This window comes from Athene noctua, chromosome 3, assembly GCF_965140245.1.
Source record: "Athene noctua chromosome 3, bAthNoc1.hap1.1, whole genome shotgun sequence".
Taxonomy (NCBI): domain Eukaryota; kingdom Metazoa; phylum Chordata; class Aves; order Strigiformes; family Strigidae; genus Athene; species Athene noctua.
In genome coordinates this window covers 23650304-23671009 of record NC_134039.1, presented here as the reverse complement: position 1 = coordinate 23671009, position 20706 = coordinate 23650304, and the positions used below count along the sequence as shown (strand labels likewise).

The 20706-nt window shown below is 39.5% G+C and overlaps 1 protein-coding gene across 8 annotated transcripts in view; it reads right to left on the bottom strand.

The window, feature by feature from the left end:
- Positions 1-20706, bottom strand: part of SOX5 (SRY-box transcription factor 5) — a 295645-nt gene that overhangs the window by 147019 nt on the left and 127920 nt on the right. For 7 of the 8 annotated variants that reach the window (XM_074902275.1, XM_074902274.1, XM_074902276.1 and 4 more), the window contains 2 exons: positions 15164-15250; positions 1620-1792 (listed from right to left, as the gene is read on the bottom strand). The exons of the other annotated variant lie outside the window; for it this stretch is intronic. In XM_074902275.1, coding sequence (XP_074758376.1) covers positions 1620-1792; positions 15164-15250 — 260 coding nt within the window. The remainder of the gene's footprint in view (positions 1-1619; positions 1793-15163; positions 15251-20706) is intronic. 8 annotated transcript variants of the gene reach the window in all.

Here is a 20706-nt window from a genome sequence, read left to right as displayed (position 1 = left end):
CTTGAAAAACTTTCCTCTGAGTCATCACAAAAGCTCTGCTCTCATGAATAGCTAGCACAGCAGTACAAACATGAGAAGGAACATTGCTCTTCCCCTGTGCTATGTGTACACATCTCAGGGTCAGATGGGAACTTATACATACTTACTGGGAGGAATTTGTGCATTTTTCCCCTTAGGTATTTTCTTTCACTTCTATTATTAAACTATTAGCATAGGAAACACACATAGCTATCTCCACATCTAAAAGATTGTTTTCTTTATAGAGCCTCTCTTTAAGCAACCAAAGTAATTTTTAATTAATACATTTTTTTTAAAGTTTGTTTATTTTAATTTCTGTATAATAGAATTTTCACACAAATTTTTTAAATTAAAATAAATCTTAGTTATCCTAATAATAATCCTGCAGGAATACTTACTGCCGTTTTTCATTCTCTCCATTTTCTTTCTCACTTTCAGACCATTCAGCCATCCTGTAGCAGTAATGACTTTAAAAGGTCAGGCAAAGGAAACAGCTCTTGCAGGATGTCTCCTTGTGGAAGAATCTTATTAATTCTACCTTCACACCTTCATCTACCTTCTCCACGTAAACAACAGAGTGATACAAATTCTCTAGTTTAATAGATTAAGTCACTTTTCCTATTCTCCCTATATGGGATTTCAGGTGTGAGGCTAAAATACACAATATTTTAAAGATTTTTAAATAATCAAAAAAAGATAAAACCAAGGCTAAAACGTCTGAAGATGTCAGTAATAGTTTAGAATCTTAAGACTTGTTTATGACAACTAAGACAGATTTCAAAGAATGTTGTGAGTTTCATAAAATTCACATGGCTGCAATTCTATGGTATAAACTCAAAATTTCATTACAAGCTGAAATAAATGGTCAGGCAGACCAAAACACTTTCAGATAAGAAGCACTGTGTGGACTCAACAAAATTTTAAACAAGATGTCTAAGTATTCTCTGCTCATGTTCAGGTACAAAAACAGACATTAATTTCTGTTAAGACATGCATGGTGCAAATTTGTTAGCAAGTTACGTTCTTGCATAAAATGTCACGTGTCTGTGTCTGCACACTGTAACTGTTCACATGTGAAAACATGTTTGCATTTTTAGTGGAGGGCTTATTTCCAAGAGATTAAAATCAAGCCTCTCAAGCATAGAAAAGTCACACTTGTTCACTGACTTTATACTCTTCTCCCCCACTTTTTTTCCACAGCTGGCAAAACCAACATTTTCATTTCTCACATTACAATCCAAGTGTTGCATTTTGTTCCTTTTTTGCCTATTCAGCATCACTGAATTCAAGGAGCATTAGAAGAGTGCTGAATTTGCATGCTTATTTACACTTGCTTTAAAAAAACCCCACTATTCGAAGACAGTATCTCCAAATTGGAAGGTGTATTCTACAAGACAGAGCACTGGTTTGCAAATTAAATATTGCAAATTAAAGCATTCTTCCAATTTATTTTTGTTCAAACTTCTCCACCTAAGAAAACAAATGGAAAAAAAAAAATTGGGTGGAGAGCAAACTTGTGAGTATCAACCCTAAAAGATAAACTACCAGAAAGTCCTCCTAGAAAATTATTTAAGCTGAAAGCCACTACAATAATCACTCACCTGTTCTTGTTGCTGCTTAGCCAGCTCCATTTGTTGGCGTTGTTTCTCGATCTGTGATGCAGCCAGTTTCTTCTGCTCATCATGAGCTGCTAGCAGCTGTTCTCGCAAACTGGTCAGCTGATTGATCATACCCATGAGCTGCCTTTCTTTCTCAGCGAGGCTTTCTGGAGTCCCTGGGCATCATATGGTGAGAAGAAAAAAAAAAAAAAAAAGGTAAAGGAAGAGAGGAAATTTAGAGCTAGCCAGGTTTTTATTTGCAGCTTCACTATAAGCAAAGTTTTAGTAGAACCAAAGAGTAGCAGCATATTGCAGTATACCGCACATTAAGACCTGTCCCTCTACAGGAAAATGAGCTGTGGAGGATAATTCTGTACATAGGATTTGATCTGGTGTCCCCCTTCAATGTTTCCTTGCCCTTTCATCCGTTTTCCATTATCTTTTTATCAGATTAATAGGGGGGAAAAATACTGCCTGTTTTGAAAGCATTACAAATTTTACACAGTTTATGTTTCATGGGGATCAAAATCAACACTTCCAGTTTTGAATGACAATTATGTTTTTGTCAGAAACTTAGGACAAAGACACATTAATGCTTTGACACCTACAGAAACTGTAAGGTGTTTATTAACATCCCTCTATAATCAAGGGGAAGAGAGAAGTCTCCTGGGTGCTGGATACCTCTCTAGCTCCCCACATCCAGCCTTCTCACTGTTAGCAGCACAGTGCACAACAGCTGTCAGGATACTACTACCTGTTTTATCATCTTATGCTGCCCTGATTAGGATTTAAATTGGCAATAACTATTATCACTGTTGCTGCCACTGATGAGTATTTTTAAAGGAAAAAGTCTTGCATAAACACATCAAAAACTGAGTTAAATGCAACTCACCATCTTTCTCATTTGTGCTGTCATTAAGTGGTTTTTTTATAGAAGAGTTCAACAGACACAGAGGAACTGACTACCTCACTCTCATAATCATTCTGTAGAAATTCTCCTCCTACCCAGGACAGTGGTTTAAAAGGGAAGGGAAGAAAAAATACCAAGAAATATCAAAAGGTATGAATCATACACTAAACCCAAAACCAGCACTATTATTTCTATCCAGTATCATTTGACTTTGAATTTAAAAGACCAGAAAATATGGGTAGCAGCTAATCCACAGATATCTCCAATACCACCACACCCTCTCACATGAGCCAGATCCTATGAAATCCTTTCTGAAAAAACCTTTAGGGAAGGATTAAGGCTATCAGTGTCTATGCCTCCTCTGAAAATATCCTGCTTTTAGGACAACCCTGCTACACAAACCTTTCTCAAACACAAGAAGTGTTCTTCTGCCAATGTCACCAGTGCTCTCCAAGTGAAAAAAAAAGAAGAAAAATTGGCGACTATACTAAACACGCTCCTAGCCAACTATCAGTCAGACATGGAAAACAGCTACTGGTAATAGCTCATTTAGTCTACCCCCCTGCCAGTGCAGGGAATGTTCCCTACAATATATTTACTACAGCTTTCTAGATTGGATTGAAATGTCTGAAATGGTGAATCATCTACTGCTTTCTTTGGAAGGCTGTAGAACAGCCTTAGAGGTGTCACTGTTAGGGCTCTTTGCTTGATAGTTTAATTTACATTCACTTAATTTCTACCTTGCACTTGCAAGCAACACCCCATTTCCTATGTCAGCCAAGTCCAAGTCCTTAAATCCATGTGTAGACAGCCACATACAAGTGGGAACACACAAAGAATCCACATCTTCATATAAAGGAAATGTAACTTGATTAACTTTTTATTAAGATGCTAGAGATTCATGTGAAAATATTCCCATCACACAACAAAGAGCTACAGCAGAATATTCTCAGATCTAGTCTCCAAAAAAACTGTGGTACAAGCTGGAAACTTGAGAAACACACTGAAACAGAAACCATAGGACTTTAAACCTGTTCTGTTAAAAGCTGTGAGGAAGAATGGAAGCCAGTGCTAAAATACTAACACTGCTGAAGAAAACACTTTTAACTTACAATTTTTATTTCAAACATTGGAGACAAAAACTGCTACAAGTAATGCATTTGCCACCTGGCCATGCAACTAATCAGAAATGTCTACTGCCACTCTTCCATCTTTCATTTGTGTTTTCCTCGGAAAAAAGGGTGCAATGTTTCCAATAGTAGACCTATTCTAGAAGGCAGCCCCTTCCTTGTCCTACCCATGGTCAGCATGTCAGTTTACTGTAATTCTCATCTAATAAATGCTATCACTTTCCTGATACTGGCAGTATAACTCGCTGGACACACCAAAACATCTGAAAACTAAATATTGTAATTATTTATTCAGCAGATATTTTAGTCCAAACCTGGTGTGCACAAGAGGGAGTAAAGGCCTAGAGAGAGAAGGAATACACGGGACTGGCTTAGTCCTAAACTCAGGGTAAGCAAAAAGAAATCACTATCAAATAAACTTGACAAATGCACTGACATACATCAAAGATCTTCAGCCAGTACTGGTTCATCAGTTTATTTTGAGTTCCTACAGTAGCTTTCAGTTGGGAATCAAAAAGCACTTTGTAACATTAAATTAATTCCCACCACACCTCTGAAAGGTGGAAAAATGTTTCCGTATGTGTTACTGACAGACAGAGGGGTCACAGAGTTAGTTACCAACAGTGGCAGAAAAAGAAATGTTGATATCCAGCTCTATGTTCCAGAGCTTAGGCTGGGCTTCCAGAGAGTGAGCAAAACACTCCACGTGCCAACTGCCCTGACCACGACACAAAACAACCGCGCAACCACGGTGCCATCCACTTCTTTATGCTGATTTACCTGAAGAGGAGAAAAAAAACTTCTTCCCCAGGAAAACTACAACTTTATTTAAATGGCAGGAACAAGAGGAAAGTCTAGATGAACCAATCAAGTAGTCAGGGCAAAGAAGTGCCAGTGCAGACACTGGAGTTGCAGGCACACTGTGGCTGTACAGCTAGGAACAAATCCACCAAATTCAATCTCTTCATTATTACTCAGTTTTAAAAAAAACTTTGAGATGCCCAAAGGAGGTGCTTTATGTACTAACTTTGTAAAAACAATACATAATTCCTTTGGCTTATAAACTGGAGTGGAAGTAGTCTGACAAAAGCCTTCCTTCTTGCATTATACTTTTTGAGCAGTTTCAGTTTGCTAATAAACCAAAAGGGAGAATTTATCACTGTCAGCTTAAAAAAAAAAAAATCTTTTGTTAGAGAATACTTTCTGGAAAATGTGGCTTAGTAGGAACTTTATTTTCATGTGATTAGAGTGTCCTTCTGATAGCTTCAATAATACTTAATTACACTTCTTTAAGATAATATTCCTTGCGAAGTAAGCACGCGGATAGCCATACTCTCCAGTGATCTGCACAAAACTAGAGGGAAGAGAGATCAGATGTGTGGGTCTACTTGGAGAGGGTGAATTTTGAGGTAGATTTCCCCTTGCCTTACCCACACATCAAGCCCTACAGCCAATGAATCACAGGCAGTTTTGAGGTTTCTTGCAGACAACTGGTGGATTACTGAAGTGTGAAAAGTGTAAAAAGAAGAAAAGTACTTGAATCACACTATTTGGATCATAATATAAAGTGCTTGCACTTAGTTTAAGTTTGGAATTTTTTATGTTAACCTTATTACCTATAATTTCTTTTGTGAAAATGGCCAACAAAATTGCCATTTCACAGTTGCTATTCATAAATTACTTGGTTTGCATAACAAATAAAGGCCAAACGATACTTGACGTTATTTATTTAATGGTGAGCTGAGGGCAAGAGCTTGGTCACTATATAAGCACATTCAGTGACAGAATTTTTTCTGGTGTATTAAAATACACTGCAAAGTTAGAGCACCGGTTGCCGTTTTTGTACTACTTTCTAAATGCTGTAGATTGTGGGTAGGCAACGGTGGTGGACTCCTGTCCTATCGCCACCATTTTCTCTCTTAACCCGCATGAGATGTAAACCTTTATTATTGTGTGAAGTGTCTTGGCAGCTAAAGGATTTCCATTTTAAGAACTGTGTAGCTTACAGGGCAAAACATGTCAGTATTTTAAGTAACTACACCACCAACTGCATAAAGACAGTTTCTTAAATTATGCCACTCGGGAATTAATGACCTAACCCTGTGGCTGCTAACACTGATAGAACCTGGTGGTGCAAACCCTAGTGAGGATAAGCCCCTAGCCCCAGCAGTTACCTTCAGCTGCTTCATTATTAAACTCACTTAAGAGCTGCTCCAAATAGCTGAGAGTTGGGAATGATTCTGGAGCTGGCCTGTACTACACACACTATCTGTACAGCTGCAGTGCTTTCACTCTAGCTGTGCAGCGTGACTGTGATTAAAAACAAGTGCCCATTATTGCAGTGTACAACCTGACAGCAAGCTAGACCACTTCATACTGGCACTAAGTGAGGAGTAAAAGGAGTGTGGCTTCTATCAATGGCTGCCTCAAAAATTACTGTTAATTATCATCAGATCCACAACAAATAGATATTGCACATTTTATGTTTAACAAAGCTTTTAACCACCTGCCTTTCAGGAGACTGCTGTAGGTGCTCATACTGTTCTCTCTGTACTTTATCACTGCAATGGCAAAATGCAGATTTTTCACAATTTACCAAAAATAACTCAAGCAAGAGAGCATCCAAGTATACATACACTACTGGTTGATGCAATGAATCAACCAGTGCCCAAGAAAAGACACTTTCCAGATGCATCAGTTTATTCTCTACCACCACAAGAAGAGATTTGGGAAAAAAAAAAAAAAAACAACCACCAAGTTTGTGGATGCAACACCCACAGCAGATGGCAATAAAAGAAGACTCAAATTAGTGGCATTCTGTATCGCCAAACCTAAACTTCATCTCAGATCAACACTATCCATAATAGTGTTTAAGTAGTACAAGAAATTTACTCATATGTGAAATAAACTATTACACATTCTTAGTTCTGATTCACAGTCTCAGACTGGCAGTGACAGTAACATTTTAATAAACATTAGAATGAAGACACCAATATGACCAAATGACACACTTAAAGTGAGAAAACGAACAGGAGAAACCTTGGCATATCCACCCAAAACAGAACCAAAGCAAAAAAAAAAAGGCAGAGAAACCGCTTCTGCGATCAAAACAGTAAATACTTTATTATAATTTATTAGACAGAATGAGAATGTAAATGAGAAATTAGGAAAGCCAATATTTTCTTTAACAGGCATTTTAAGCTTTTCACGTGAATGCTCAAGCGATGAGAATGTCTGCTTGCAGCCAGCCTGCGGATCTGCTCACAGCCACGCTGCACCCAGCGTCTTCTGCAAGGGGCAGAGACATGGCACAGCTCTCCTCAATCCCTCTGACATCTCTCAATTAAACTGCTAGGAATGTTATCAATCAGGGGTGCGCACATGCACACTCACACACACCCATACAGACAGTGAAATTTATCCCCCGAGTCAGTTTACTATCAAAGTAATTACAAAAACAGCTTTTGAACTGTCAGCATCTGTCTTTCAAAGAAAAATCAAAGAAAACAATGTGCGAGTACAAAGCCTGGAAGACACAATAATATTGTATTACGTTCATATCATTAACTGTGGTTACAAAAGAGAAAAAATCCTCCTGTACCTACAAAGCTTTGTACAGGGAAAAATTCAATAAATGGAAATAAGAATATTTTGAAGTACCCTGTATTCAAACAATGTTAAGACGCGTAATAATAATTAGAGCGTGCAGTATAGGGCATTTTAAAATTTCAAAGCATTAGCTAATTGATCTTCTTAAAGACTGTGAGCAGGTAGAAATATAGCGGCATGCATTACATTTTTAAAGAGAAAACTGAGGTGTGAAGTTTTTAGAAACTTGCTTAGAGTAATTCTTAACTTCACACATTTTAAGTCATTTTACTGATGGCCTCCCTGAAGTCACCAGCAGAACTATTTCAGTAACGCCAAGAATTTCCCTACTGACTTTAACGGGATACATGTTAAATAGGTATTTTTTTAAATCTTTGCTTGATACTGGTAGGATTCTAAACAAAGAGACCCTCTGAATGAAGCAATTATTGAGGTTTTTTAAACTGAACAGTCTATTAACTAAGCTGTCTTCAGAAGAATTAAACTCCTACTAGCATTAACATTATTATAGCCAAAGAATAAATAAAAATACCAGCAGTTCATAAAAGAAGTATCTTTTATTGAGTTTCAGCCTTATCCCATTGTCAACTGTTTTTCTTTCCCCATTCCTAATCCCAGTTTTAACTTTGTTCTACCACATTAGAAATCAAAACGTATCCTTACTTTGCTCAGTAAAGCAATGAGGAAAGTAATATAGACAGGCCACCTAGGTGTCTTCTACTTAAAAGCAAAACTAATCTTTGTTATGCTCCTCCTAAAAAAAAAATCTATTTGTAACAATAATTTTAAAGATGAATATTTGCTCCTTGCTGCACAGACAGCTGTGCTGCTGACGTCACCCCAAGTTGTATATGTAAGGCAATGCAGAGCTGATGTTACGTGCCTTCAGGAAACATAGTCTGATAAACAAATCTAACTGGCTGAGGTAAATTCAGAATTTAAACTCTTCCTTCCTGTGTCTTTGAACAGAAATCTCAAATGTTTATTACCAAGCAATAAGTATATACCTTAAGTTATGTACTTGCTGGTATGTATTGGTGTGTGGATGTGGCTATGTGCTTGTGCACATGTGCAAACTCCCTTGATGCTTCCCTAATCAATACTTCAGACTGTGTTCTATTATGGACCGGCACATAGCTATTCAGGTCAGCACATCTTGGAGCTGTCAGGACATAAACATTGAAAACTGGCATTTTTCATTAAGTATTTAAGCCAACTTTACCACACAATGACTGCCATCACTTGCAACTACCTACCCTGCTAAATTAATTTACTTCATCTGAGTGATATGGGAAGTCAGCATAATAAAAGAAAACTTTCTGACTGCTTTTTACTCTACAAATCATGGCCACCAGAAAAAGAAACAAGGGAAGAAAAAGCCCAGAATCCAAACTGGTTTGTCTGTATCTACAGATTTATACAATGAATCTTCTCTGTTTAACAAATAAAAATCTATTTTAGAACAGCAAGCTAGAAGTTACTTATTTCAGCATACAGGCAGTCTTACTCTTTTAGGTTTCAGTGGAAGACTTTGCAGAATGAGTAAAAACAAATTATGAACAATTACCATCTTTTGCCATTACTATCCTCAAGAATTAATATTCTGTGAGGACAAAAACTCAGTCGTCTGCTCTGTAACAGACCAGCACATTATTATTTCGCAATGTTGGAAAGAAGTTGTCACTGAGTATTCTTTATTTGCTGCCAGAAAAAGTTTTGGTACAGTAGACTACAAACAAAGCCTGGTATTCAACCAGGTTAGTAACTTATTGTCAAGGTTACAAAAGGAATAGACAACATTTGTATTGAGACTATTTCTCAGAGGTTATTCATTGTTTTACTGTCTAGACAACAAGCTACAACTAGGCTAGAGAAATAGCATTTGCTTCTGGAATGGTATGCAGCAGCAGGAAAACCAGTAAAAAATACGTATGTGTATGTATATTTGCTTTGTTTTGACAAACTGGTAGTTGTAGCTCAGCAACACTATCTCTATCAACACATCTTTCAAGTAATTTTAATACAAAGAATAACTGGTTTAGGTCCCTTTTGTCATCCAACCCTCCCGACCAATTTTAAATATAGTGGTTTGGCCTCCACATGTTCAAACAAAATAAAGTCATTGGCATTTGCTATTTTAATTAGTTCAATTTTATTCTATTTTCTCTATTAATAATCTCTTCTTAAAAATAAAAGTTGTACTTGATTTAAATAGAACCTGTTTTTTTCTGATCAAGTACCTTTACATAAAAAAATATAAAATCAGAACAACCCAAATTTGATGCTTTGTCACAAATTTGCATTTTTTGCATTTTAAATACTTTAAAAAAGATTCCTCCAACCCCCCTTCCACAGATACTACCTTCAACTAACCTCCCGTTCTAAGGTCAAATAGGAGCAGCTCCATCCAGCAACAATCTCTATTTCAGGCTCTCATTTGGCCTGAAAAGTTCTGTGTTGGTGTGGCTCAATTGACACAGTCTACTCTGCAGCCCGAGAGTATCATATTGCATTGTGATCAACTCCACTAGATCGGCAGTTGCCAGATTTGTTCTCAAAAATTAGGTTCCCCTGTGTGCCATTGCACAAGTTCCCTCCCCCAGCACTTTTTAAATATTAACAAAGAACTAAAACTCACTGTCGGCAATTTGCTACTATTAAACAAGTCCATCCGTCCGTCCTTCCGTCCCCCAAACAGAGAAGATACTAAGTAGGTTGCAATAAATACTGAATTTATCACAGTTACAAGCCGACAACCAGACATCTCTTACCTCCTTCACTTATGACTCTCTCACCCTCATTCTCTCCCCACTCCAAATACAATACTATCCACAAAAACTAATGCAAAACATCCAGATCTGATCCAAGCTTGCAAACATTTTTCAACCATTAATTTGTAAATGCAAAATTCACACAGTTCCTAAGAAAGTGCACAGCTTTCACACATCTCCCAGGGGATCTGTGCTTTATTAGTCAAAGGTTTAAACCCAGTGCATTCCCCATGAATAATATTTCTCCCCTTCCCCCTCCTTCCTCCTGTCCACATCTAAATGTGGAATCCCCAGTTTCCTCGTCTTCAGTTTACAGATTATGCGATCCAAAGTGTCACTCACTGGATTAATGCACATAACCTGAGCACTACCCAAATCTTACTTGTCTTCAACTTGTCCAGCATTACTTAAATGGAATTATCCATTACAATCCATATACCAAATCTGCATAGCCCACTTACCTCAAGATTCTGTGTGTCACCTACCAGATTATCCGTTTTAATCCATACATTGAATCTACATAACATATGTCTTTAATTCATGGGTTCTGATGAGCTATAGTATCACTGAATGGATTATTTCTCTTTATCCATTATTGGCAGTTTTAAGACCATTCACTGTGCACTCTCTCATGCCCCATCTTCTGTACATGTAAGCAAACACAGCTCTATCACACATCAAACACAGCTTGATATAATACCTGCACTGATACTTCAAGTAACTTGGAGCCCAGTTTCTTGCACAAAACAAATGTCTGTGCTATCATGCATTAAAGATTAGGATTGGTAAACTAATCTTGTTTTCAATTACAATCTGTGGTTACTCCAGTACTGTCTTTGGAGTCATCCAGATTTAAGTAGACACAAGGAACTGATGATTTTACCCCAGTGATGATCCCTTCCACAGTGAGTGCAGAAAACACTTCACCTGAGTTGTTTAGGAACTAACCTGTACAACAGAAAAGGATTTTCAAACAACAAAAAAAGTCCAGGTTCAGGCTTCCCCGGTCTTTCTTGAGAGATTCAGGCACAATCACTGTTAACAATGCCTTCAACAGAAAACCAACTCAGAAAGATTAGACACAAAAGTCAGTTTAGCCTTTTGTTCCACACACCTATTCAAAATTAGCTCAGTGAAGAACATATAAAATATGCATTATTATTTCTTGACAACTCTCGATAAGCAAGAGATGGACAAGATTAGCAGAAAAGCTTTGTGTACACTGAGGAAGTTTTAAAAAAAACAAGTTCTCATCATGGTTAAAGCTGCATCAGTGTTAGCCAGACTGCGCACCTCACAATGCACCTGGGTGGCCAGCACCGCTCTCTGGAGTCTGCTCAGAGGCGGCCCCACACCAGTGAAACAGAAGTTTCATGTTAATTTTCTAAGTACTACAGGGATGGCCACTGACATTGAAGAGTGTTGAAATACACTTCTTCACACCTTTTCCTATCAACAGCCCACCCTACATGCTGCGTCTGCTGCGGTCAGTAACATTCCTTTGGAGGAAAGCAAGCACTTTCACCTGGCAATACACAGATATCCAGTGGCTACACTGAAAGCAGAAAAAGGGTGTAATTTTCCTTCCTGTAGATGATCGGTTTGAGACCTGAAGTTCTTCCTGCTCTACTGAATCCAATAAACTGCATTATCCAAAAAAAACCCCAGTGGCCTTTTGAGCCCTGCTCTTGAATATGATGGATGTAAGTAAGTTGGAACAAGCTCTAACCGATTTAATATCGTTTCACAGCTTTATTTTAAAATACTTCAATTTAACAGCATGTTTAGACTAACTCGTTTTGAACAGAGTAAAAATTCCATGGATTTCAAAACAAATTTTCTTAAGAAATCTCCAGTGCCAAACTTGTATTATTTATTTAGTCCCAGACTACCTCTCTAAATGAACAGAGGCATCTGGGTTAAAAATTCTACAGGTATGAAAGGCTCTCGATTTTGCCCCATTTTAAGTATAAGAGTCCTTAAAGTACTTGCAGTACCTTTCAGTCAAGCCCTGGAACGAAATACTACATTTCCTTTTCCATTAGTAACTGGACATATATAGATCCTTCTAACTGTGGTCTCAAAGTTTGCAGCTAGACCTCTACAGATAGTCAGTGATGGTTCTCCCATTTTACAGCCATGCAGATGAAGAAGCAAGGGGGCTTAAAGTAGTTGCCGAAAGTAACAGCTCAACTAAGAGGAACAACTGAATACAAAACGTGGGAGTCTGGTGACTTCCAGCCATTTGCCAACTCCCCTATCTTTAATAAAATACTACTGCTTTCTAACTTAAAAGAAATAACACTAATAGAAAATAAAGTCTTCCGCTTCATCTCCCTTTCCTTTAATCTCTCCCAGAGAATAAAACTCAATGGTAATAACACAGACTTGGGCATTAACAATATGTAGCCTAGTGCTGAGACTTTAGCACATGACATACTAAAACTCCCCCAGATCTAATGAAAAACACAATGAAATTTTGAACAGTTAAATGGAAAAAACTATTCAGTGCATAAGACAGTTGGGCAGTACAGCTTCTAGGGCTGTCCACATTCCAGGGTCTATTAATAATATGACACTACTTGTGCAGGATTTCCAAATATCACTAATAGAGAAATGAGGGGAAAAAAATGCAGCTGCCAGGCCAAATATAAAGAGAAGTTAATTAAAAAATCACAACTGGAAAACTTAATAACTCTACGTTCCTATAGAAGGACAAAAACATTTTCTAGCATAACGCATGTGTGTTTGTACACGCATATGTGAGTATAAAGCAGCTCAACTTGCACACCTTTCATGTTGTCTCACTAAATACAGCTGCAATACAGCTGAGCCATTGTTTGTTGGCTGCTCATGGCTGGCGGTGCCATGAAAACCGCATTCTTGGGCACTAAATAATCAGACTGCCTGACCCCCCAAGAACCTGTAAGTCAAATTCATTTACCCCCAGAGGGCAATGCTCTATTGTATCCTCCCTCCTTTCTAGCCACCTAGGAACAATGGACAATAATTGCAACTGTCACGGCAGTCAGTAGGAAAAATAAACCAGTGCCTGTTTTCACAGCTTACTGCCAAACCTGATCCAAACACCTAATAACCATGCCCCCAACCACAGAACCACAGTTGCACTAAAAAAGCCTCAGATGTGAAGCTTTCAAACAGAGCTACAGAACAATAACTCGAATTGTGTTCAAAATATGAAGCTAAAAAACAAAAATTAAAGCAAAGAAAACTCTTCTTTGAGGCTGTGCTATTGCTCCCTATCCTCCCCCTGGGCAAGACTGAAAGGACTGTTGAATTTCTTTCGAGCTAGCATATAGCTGCTGCTGCTGCTTTCAAGTTTAGCTTGTGAAAGGGAGAAAGAGGAAGCGAGAAAAAAGATTGCCCTCCAACAGAACAAGATCATAGCAACTGGGAACAGACTGCCTTGTCAGTGCGCAGCACTTCTCAGAGCACCTTTACAGGGTCCAAAGGCAGAGGAGAATCACCACGAGTCCTTCTTGGGAGGCTCCAGCCTATCGAGAGTTAAAGAGGCTCCAGGCAACATGCTAGAACTGCTGAAATACACACCCAAAAGGGGATACCAAAGCTGCCTGTGCACTTTGGGTCTGAAACATCTTAAAGATTCATCAGTTCATGGCAGATAATGATGTTATTTGAAAACAATTGAAAACAATATGCTTTTATAAAACAGAACACGCAGATAAGCCCAGTGGCTACCCTACCAATGGCCTGTTGCTTTACACACACAGAGAAAATGTACTCAGCGGGAATAAAGAACCCAGGGTTTGGTGCTGTTGTAATAATAACATCAGCTCAGTCTATTTGGGGCCGAAGCACTATATTATGTTATAAAGTTATTCTACATATGTAATGAATATATATTTTTGAATTACAGACTCTTAGGGAGAAGCTAGGGGAAGCAAGTGGCATACTTTCCTACTTGTGTAAGTCAATGGACTAGCAGAAACTAATGCTGGTGGCTTATCATTGAGAAGATGGAAGGCACATATAATTAAAATAACACTATCTTTGCACCTGTACCAATACATTAACCTCTGAGAGCACATCATGTTGTATTCTTTATCACATACTGCCCACCTCTTCTCTTGTGCAGAAGCTCCTTAAAACTGTCAGGCACAAGGTTTGGGAGTCTGCCTGAATGAGGATCTTGGTATCAAGGACAACATTAGTAAGCAAACCAAAAATAATGGAGAGAAGTGAAATCTAGTTTATAAACACTAAAGAAGGTTTTAATTTTAATCTCGTTCTACTTTCACATTTCCAAAACAACATTGGCTTGGATTTTACTACTCCAGATGTACACTGATATTAACAGGAGAAGAATCAGAGTCACTGTTTCTTTTCAGAGTGATAATGGTTGCTCTGAAAACTAAAATTCTTGACACAGATGTACTTTGAGTCAGTTCCTCGTCACAAGCACTAAGGAAGAATTATAAAAATATTAAATTACATGAAAACAAACAACTACAGGTTCCCTAAAATGACCTCACATATATAAAATGGGGAAACATCTTGGCAAAACAGAAGCTACTGCTGCTGGAGAGTGGTCAAATTTTGTCATTTTCCTTCTGGAGTATGGCTTTAAAAGAACACGTTTTAGTGCACAGATGTTGTAACGCTGTCTTTTAAAATCTGCACCAGCTATTTTTGGTACCTAGAGGTATCATTACACAAACTTCGCGCTTTTATTTTTTTTTTCCTACACGCAGAAAAGTAAAAAAAAATCTACATCATCAAAATCTGTCCAAAAATTAACAAGGACTTCTGAACAGCCTCACATTTCAAAAGCTGAGCTCTGCTATACTCTGATAAGCCTGCGTTTCATATGAGTTGACTTTTTTTTTTCCAATTCAGCAATAGGATGTGTCCTCATGCAACACGGAACGATATATGCAACAAAAGCTTTACCTAACTTCATTCACTCAGGGCAATATACTATTTCGTTTACTTGTATTATCGTAGATGGAGAGCATATATTTCGTTTAAACCCCAAATCACAATGTTTCAAGGGGAGGGGAAGAGGAGCAAACAAACAGAGTTCCATAAAGCCAGTAATACCTGTATATTCATTCTCAGTTTGCTTTAGCACAGAAACAGCATTACCTTTTATTTCTCCAAAGTTCCCTGATCCCATGGCAAGAAGCTTGTCTTTCCAGTCCTTTGATAGTAGCTTTTCAATACTGGGAGTTTCTGAGTGAAGGGGGGGAAAAAAAAATGTAAGCAAGTCAACATGACCGTCTCCACAATAGAACTCATTAAAAGTCTATCTGCTAAAAATAAGGCCAACCCTATTCTGGGCCCCAGTTCGTAATGACTTCATCAAACAAACTGATAAGAGGGGAGGGGGGGGGGGGGGGGGGGAAAGAATGTGTTTTGTCACCTGCTGTTTCAAAACCATTAGCTTTTTCCTCTTGTGGAACAAAGCTCCGGTAATTCTGTATGACAATGGGTACATATAAACCTGCAGTTCATTGTTTTTCAATTTGGTGAACAAGTTGCTGCCTATAATGGATGCCTGTCAATTTCTGGGTGTTAGTCTGCAGTCAAAAAATAATTATGTTGATAAAATGCAGAGTAAAAGAGAGAGAGAAAGAGAGAGAGAGAAGCGAAGAATTAGCTCCTAAATCTGCTACATGTAATTATATCCCTCTGAGTGTTTACAATTACATCCACTTTATAATGCGTGTTTAAACATCGTGTGGTGGCAAGCATACTGTGGAAAGACTTTCCGGTAACACGCACATTATAAATAATAATAAAAACTTGGGTATGAAAAAAGCTTTAAAAGATTGCAAAATCCAGAGGGAGAAAAGGCATTGCTTAGAATGGAAACCCATTATTTGCTCATTTCAGATTCTATCACTTCCTTTAAAAATAAAATAAATTTGTTCAGTATTTTCAGGAAAAATACAGTGAGGGTGTGGATGGGTCTGATATTTATGTCTATAACTCTTGTATTCTGACCTCTTTTTGTATAGAATTTTAATGCATAAGTAAATATAAATGCTAATAAAATTCAGAGAACATTAAACTCAATTCCAAACAATGTAATTGTATATTCTTGTCAGCATTTAGATGGGTACACAATTACAATAGCTTTCAATCCCACGATTAGCACTGCATTCAGTTAGAAAATGGAGTGTACTAAAAGATAAGTGTCCCAGTATGCGCCATCTAAATAACAATACCCACACTTATTATCTGGATCTAAGACATATACTGCTATTCTCCACATTTGTGTTTATGTGTATTTGTATTTGTTCAGGCATTTGTTTACCCCCTACCAGGAGCATAAAGGGAGTACATGTTAACTTATCAAAGGGACCGTCTGGCCTAGAGACCATACAATTATTAGCAACTGGTTAATTTTCCCCACAGTAAAAACCATTATGAGCAACCTTCATTATCTTGTTGGCTAATTCTGCCTCCTTTCTCGAAACCCCAACTTAAAGCTCCGAGGAAGCAGCGCCGCGCTACCTTGGTGAGGCTGGCCGGCGGGCTGGCTGGCCGGAGGGAGGGCTGGCTGCCCGGAGGGGGAAGGAGGCCTGGCTGGCCGGAGGGAGGGCTGGCTGCCCGGAGGGGGAAGGAGGCCTGGCTGGCCGGAGGGAGGGCTGGCTGGCCAGCCAGCCGGCCCGCCGGGCTCTACCCGCACTCGCGGAGGGCTCCGGGCCCTTCGAGCCTCCCTTTTTGTCTCTCTACAGAGCGTGTCACACCCGAGGAACTGAACGAGCCCAAACTCCCGTTAAACCGACCACATGCAGTGTAACATTAAGGCACAAATAACTGGAGTGACACGGGCCCACGGACGCTCTCCTTGCGTTCCCACCCTCCCCCTGCCTCGCACATGGATGTGCACAGGCAGACACCCATGTTCCGGCACAGCCCCACGCCTGCATCTCGCATAGCAACTAGCCGGATCCCATTTACAGCAACAGAGGTTTTAGGTTTGGGTTTTGATTTTTGGGTTGGTTTGTCGTTGTGGGTTTTTTTTGTATGTGTCGGTTGTTTTTTTTTTCTTCCCCCCCGTTAACATTTTTACACACATTTCAACACTCCTGTTTTCTCCTATATGATGACCACTCTTTGAGCGGTCGACTCTTGCGGAAAGGGTTCTAGCCACGGACTCGGTCACCCAGGATTGCCTGAATGCAAGTTTTGTGTCACAAACCCTAAAACTGCAATGAAATCCTAACGAAGTAGATAGGAGAAGCCGCTGGGCAACGAACATTTCCGTGCCGGGGCTGACAACAGGGAGAAGCCGCCACGGTCTAGGCACATGCACAGCCACTGCTGAAGTTGGTACGTCCCCTGTAAGAACCCACGAAGGAAACTATTTTCCAAACATATCTGAACAGGTCAAATAAACGCCGCCGCTTTTTAATTCCCCCCCCCCCCCCCCCCCCGCGCGCGCTTTTCTAAAAACTCTCGAGTAGCATGTAAACAGGCCAGAGCAAATGCGGTATTTGCGGTAGAGAGCTGTCAGTCATTAAAAGCTAACAAACCTTTGCAAAGCAGGAATGCAGCAATAGAAATCCATTGTGAGCTGACAATAGGCTCCAGAGCCTCCAGGCACCAAAAGCAGCCCGTCTTACTTTTAAGTCTATTGTCAGCAAAGTCCACGACAGAGCTTTTCCCCTGCAGTTAGACAAAATATTCGCCGTGGTGCGCTCGTAAAGAAACAGAAGTCTTCTGTCTAACTTGCCGCGTTAAAGCAACAGTAGCCGCTCGCCGGGGCTGCCAGGGCCCCGCTGCCCGGCCGGCGGGCGGGCTGCCTGCCCCCCCCCCCGCTCCTCTGCCGCGCCGAGCCACCGCTGCAGCCGCTCGGGGAGCGGCGCCGGGACGGGGCCCGGTGCTGCTTTGCTGGGGGAGGTCGGGGAGGGTGGGGGGTAGTCGGCTTTGTCAATAAAATCCTCACTGACTTAGCGGCAGAGTCCCCAGCCGGAGGCCTCACGTTACAAATGAGTGTCCCCGCAACCTGACTCCGCTCGGCGATGCCGGGAGAGCTGCGACAAACAGGCGGAGAATAATGAAGGCGATGGACGGCCATGTATCAATGACTGGCGAGAATGGTAAAGATCTCAGTAGGAAATCATGATTAGAGATGTGAAAGGCCAAATGGCAAAATCCCAGTAGTTACAATGCATCTGTTCATTAATGTGCGAATATGAGTAATATGAAAATTTAACACAATTATAAGCCCCTCAGCAATCCTGATGGCATAAAATAGATTGTGGTGATCTAATCAGCGCTTCCCCTGTTGAAATACTGTATGTTAACTATTTAAAATACTGTTATATAGATTTTTTCCACTTAAAAGTAATAATATTTAATTGAGGTACTAACTTAGTTTCAAACCTTCCTCAACTTGAACTGCAATTTTTACATAAGGCACTTCCAACAGAATGTTGATGTAGAATCATCAAATACTTCTGCTAATACTTAAAAAGAACTTTAATTCTGAAAGACAATAGCTTCCCCACCCCTAAAGCTTTATAGAGCTAGAGACCTATATTAAATTACAGCTTGTTTTATTCTATTATATACCATGTTAACATATTGTACTTACATAAAACATACTATTCATATACTCAACCTATCACATTTCAGCAACTGCTTGTGAAATACATTATGCACCATATCTTGGAAACAAAGATTTATTATGTCATTTATGTACCCCATTAAAAAAAGATTTGAAATTTACACATCTTTAAAAATAACTGTTTGAAAGATTACAACTGTAGAGCTTTCATGAATTATTCTGAAACAAAGTCATCTTTTGTTCAGTTTTTTTTAGACTTCATTGGGAAGATGATGCTTTCAAATTAAGAAGAGAAATAAACACTGTATCTTGTTTGCAAAGCACTCGTTCTCTGGATTCATTAGAAAGTCAGTAAAACTTTTAATGCTTGCACATATAATGTGCAGTTTGAAATTGGGAAAGGTTGTCTGCACACAGAAACTGCTATTCCTGAGCCCTACTCCAGCACTTAACTCTCCTCTTGACCAAAACAATGTTCCTACATCCAAAATCTGAGCTATATTGTGACAGATTTTGGATATGCATCAGGACAGTTATGCATTAATGATAATCTACACCAGCATTTACAAAAAGCTACACACTGAACAGCTCTGCTGTTCGGAGTTTCACAGTTATTCAGAACGTCTCCTAATCGTACCTTCAGTAGGGACCCAGAATTAACCCCGTTTCTTCTTCTGAGCTCCACTTGAGAGAAGAATACCCCCATTACCTATTGGCAGTGTAGGTCTTTCAGCACACTGTAAAACAATTCCAAGTCTATCCACAGCATGGTATGAATACATCTACAAAAGAGTTGTTCATGGGATGTTTGTGAACAGTAATTCATTAACGTTTGGGAAACATTTTTGTTCCAGAAACATTATGAAAAGTGTTAAGTGTTGTTATGGAAGAGGATTAGGGGTACGGCACCAAAGAGAAAGACAGAGATGGAAAGAATAACAGGAATCATTAAGTAAATGTTGGTGAGGAGGAAACTGACTGAATTAACAGATACAAATTAATCCACAAAAATTGTTTGTTGTCTCTGTTCTGCACATTTATCACTCATTAGCTCTTTCTAGAGGTATTTACCGCGCATTTTGTTTTCTTGTTTCACCCTTGCCTCTGTTTCTTTGCATATGTTTCTTCGCATCACTGCGTATGGCCATACCCACTGGTGAATGGCTCTTTGACTGTGCCAGCAGCGCAGTGGCTCCTTGGTGCCCCGCAGCCCCACAGCCCACCCTCCCTCCCTCCCTCCCTTGCCAAGCACCATTGAGGCTGACTGCCTCATCTACAACGAGACCTGGAGACTGATGCCAGCAAGCAGCAATTCTCACACAGGCCTTCAGCGCTCAGAATTCAACCACTTTCTCGAGGGTGTAATAGTGCCACGTTAACTGCTCTGATTTGCATGTATGGATCGATCTGTAGGTGTTGGCCACACGTATACATACTCTGAATTGCTCTGACAGTACTGGAAAGCAAAGCATCTAAGCAAATTAACATAAAATCACTTTTGAATCTAACTTTTTGTATGCTAACAAGCATGCCACTGTCCATCTACTCTGTATTCGATGTTTAAATATAGCTTCATTGATTTATTTGCTTAAAAGACTTAAAAGTTTTCACACTGAGAAAGGAGCAGTTTGTTTTCAGGAAGTGGCCGAGGCTACAAAGCCATAATAAGAGGCACCATTTTTAGCACTGTCTGCTAAACTTCTGTTTAATTTAGTCTACTTCCAGAAGTTGCGTTAACTTTTTCAGGCATTGTAACTCCCCTTTGGGAGTGACCTAATCCTACTCTCAATTCAGTGGCAGTGCAGATGCACATGTACCTGAACCTGCCTTGGCAGCCTTCCAAAAGCGCAGTCCCATAGCACAGTGTTTCCTTCAAGCCTAACCTCTCCGGTAGCTCTTTTCAATCCATGCTCCAGGGTCACAGTCCTGGAAATCCACTTATAAAAGCTTAGAATGGTCTTCACTGCCAAATCTCTTCCTATTACTCCTTTCTGCTCCTGCTGATTATTTACTAAAAGCAAACTTTGGTCTCATTCAGCTGCCTGCTTCCAGAGAAAGTAATGTAATTCCATCATGCTGTAAGAAGGTACGGGATGGGGGCTCACCA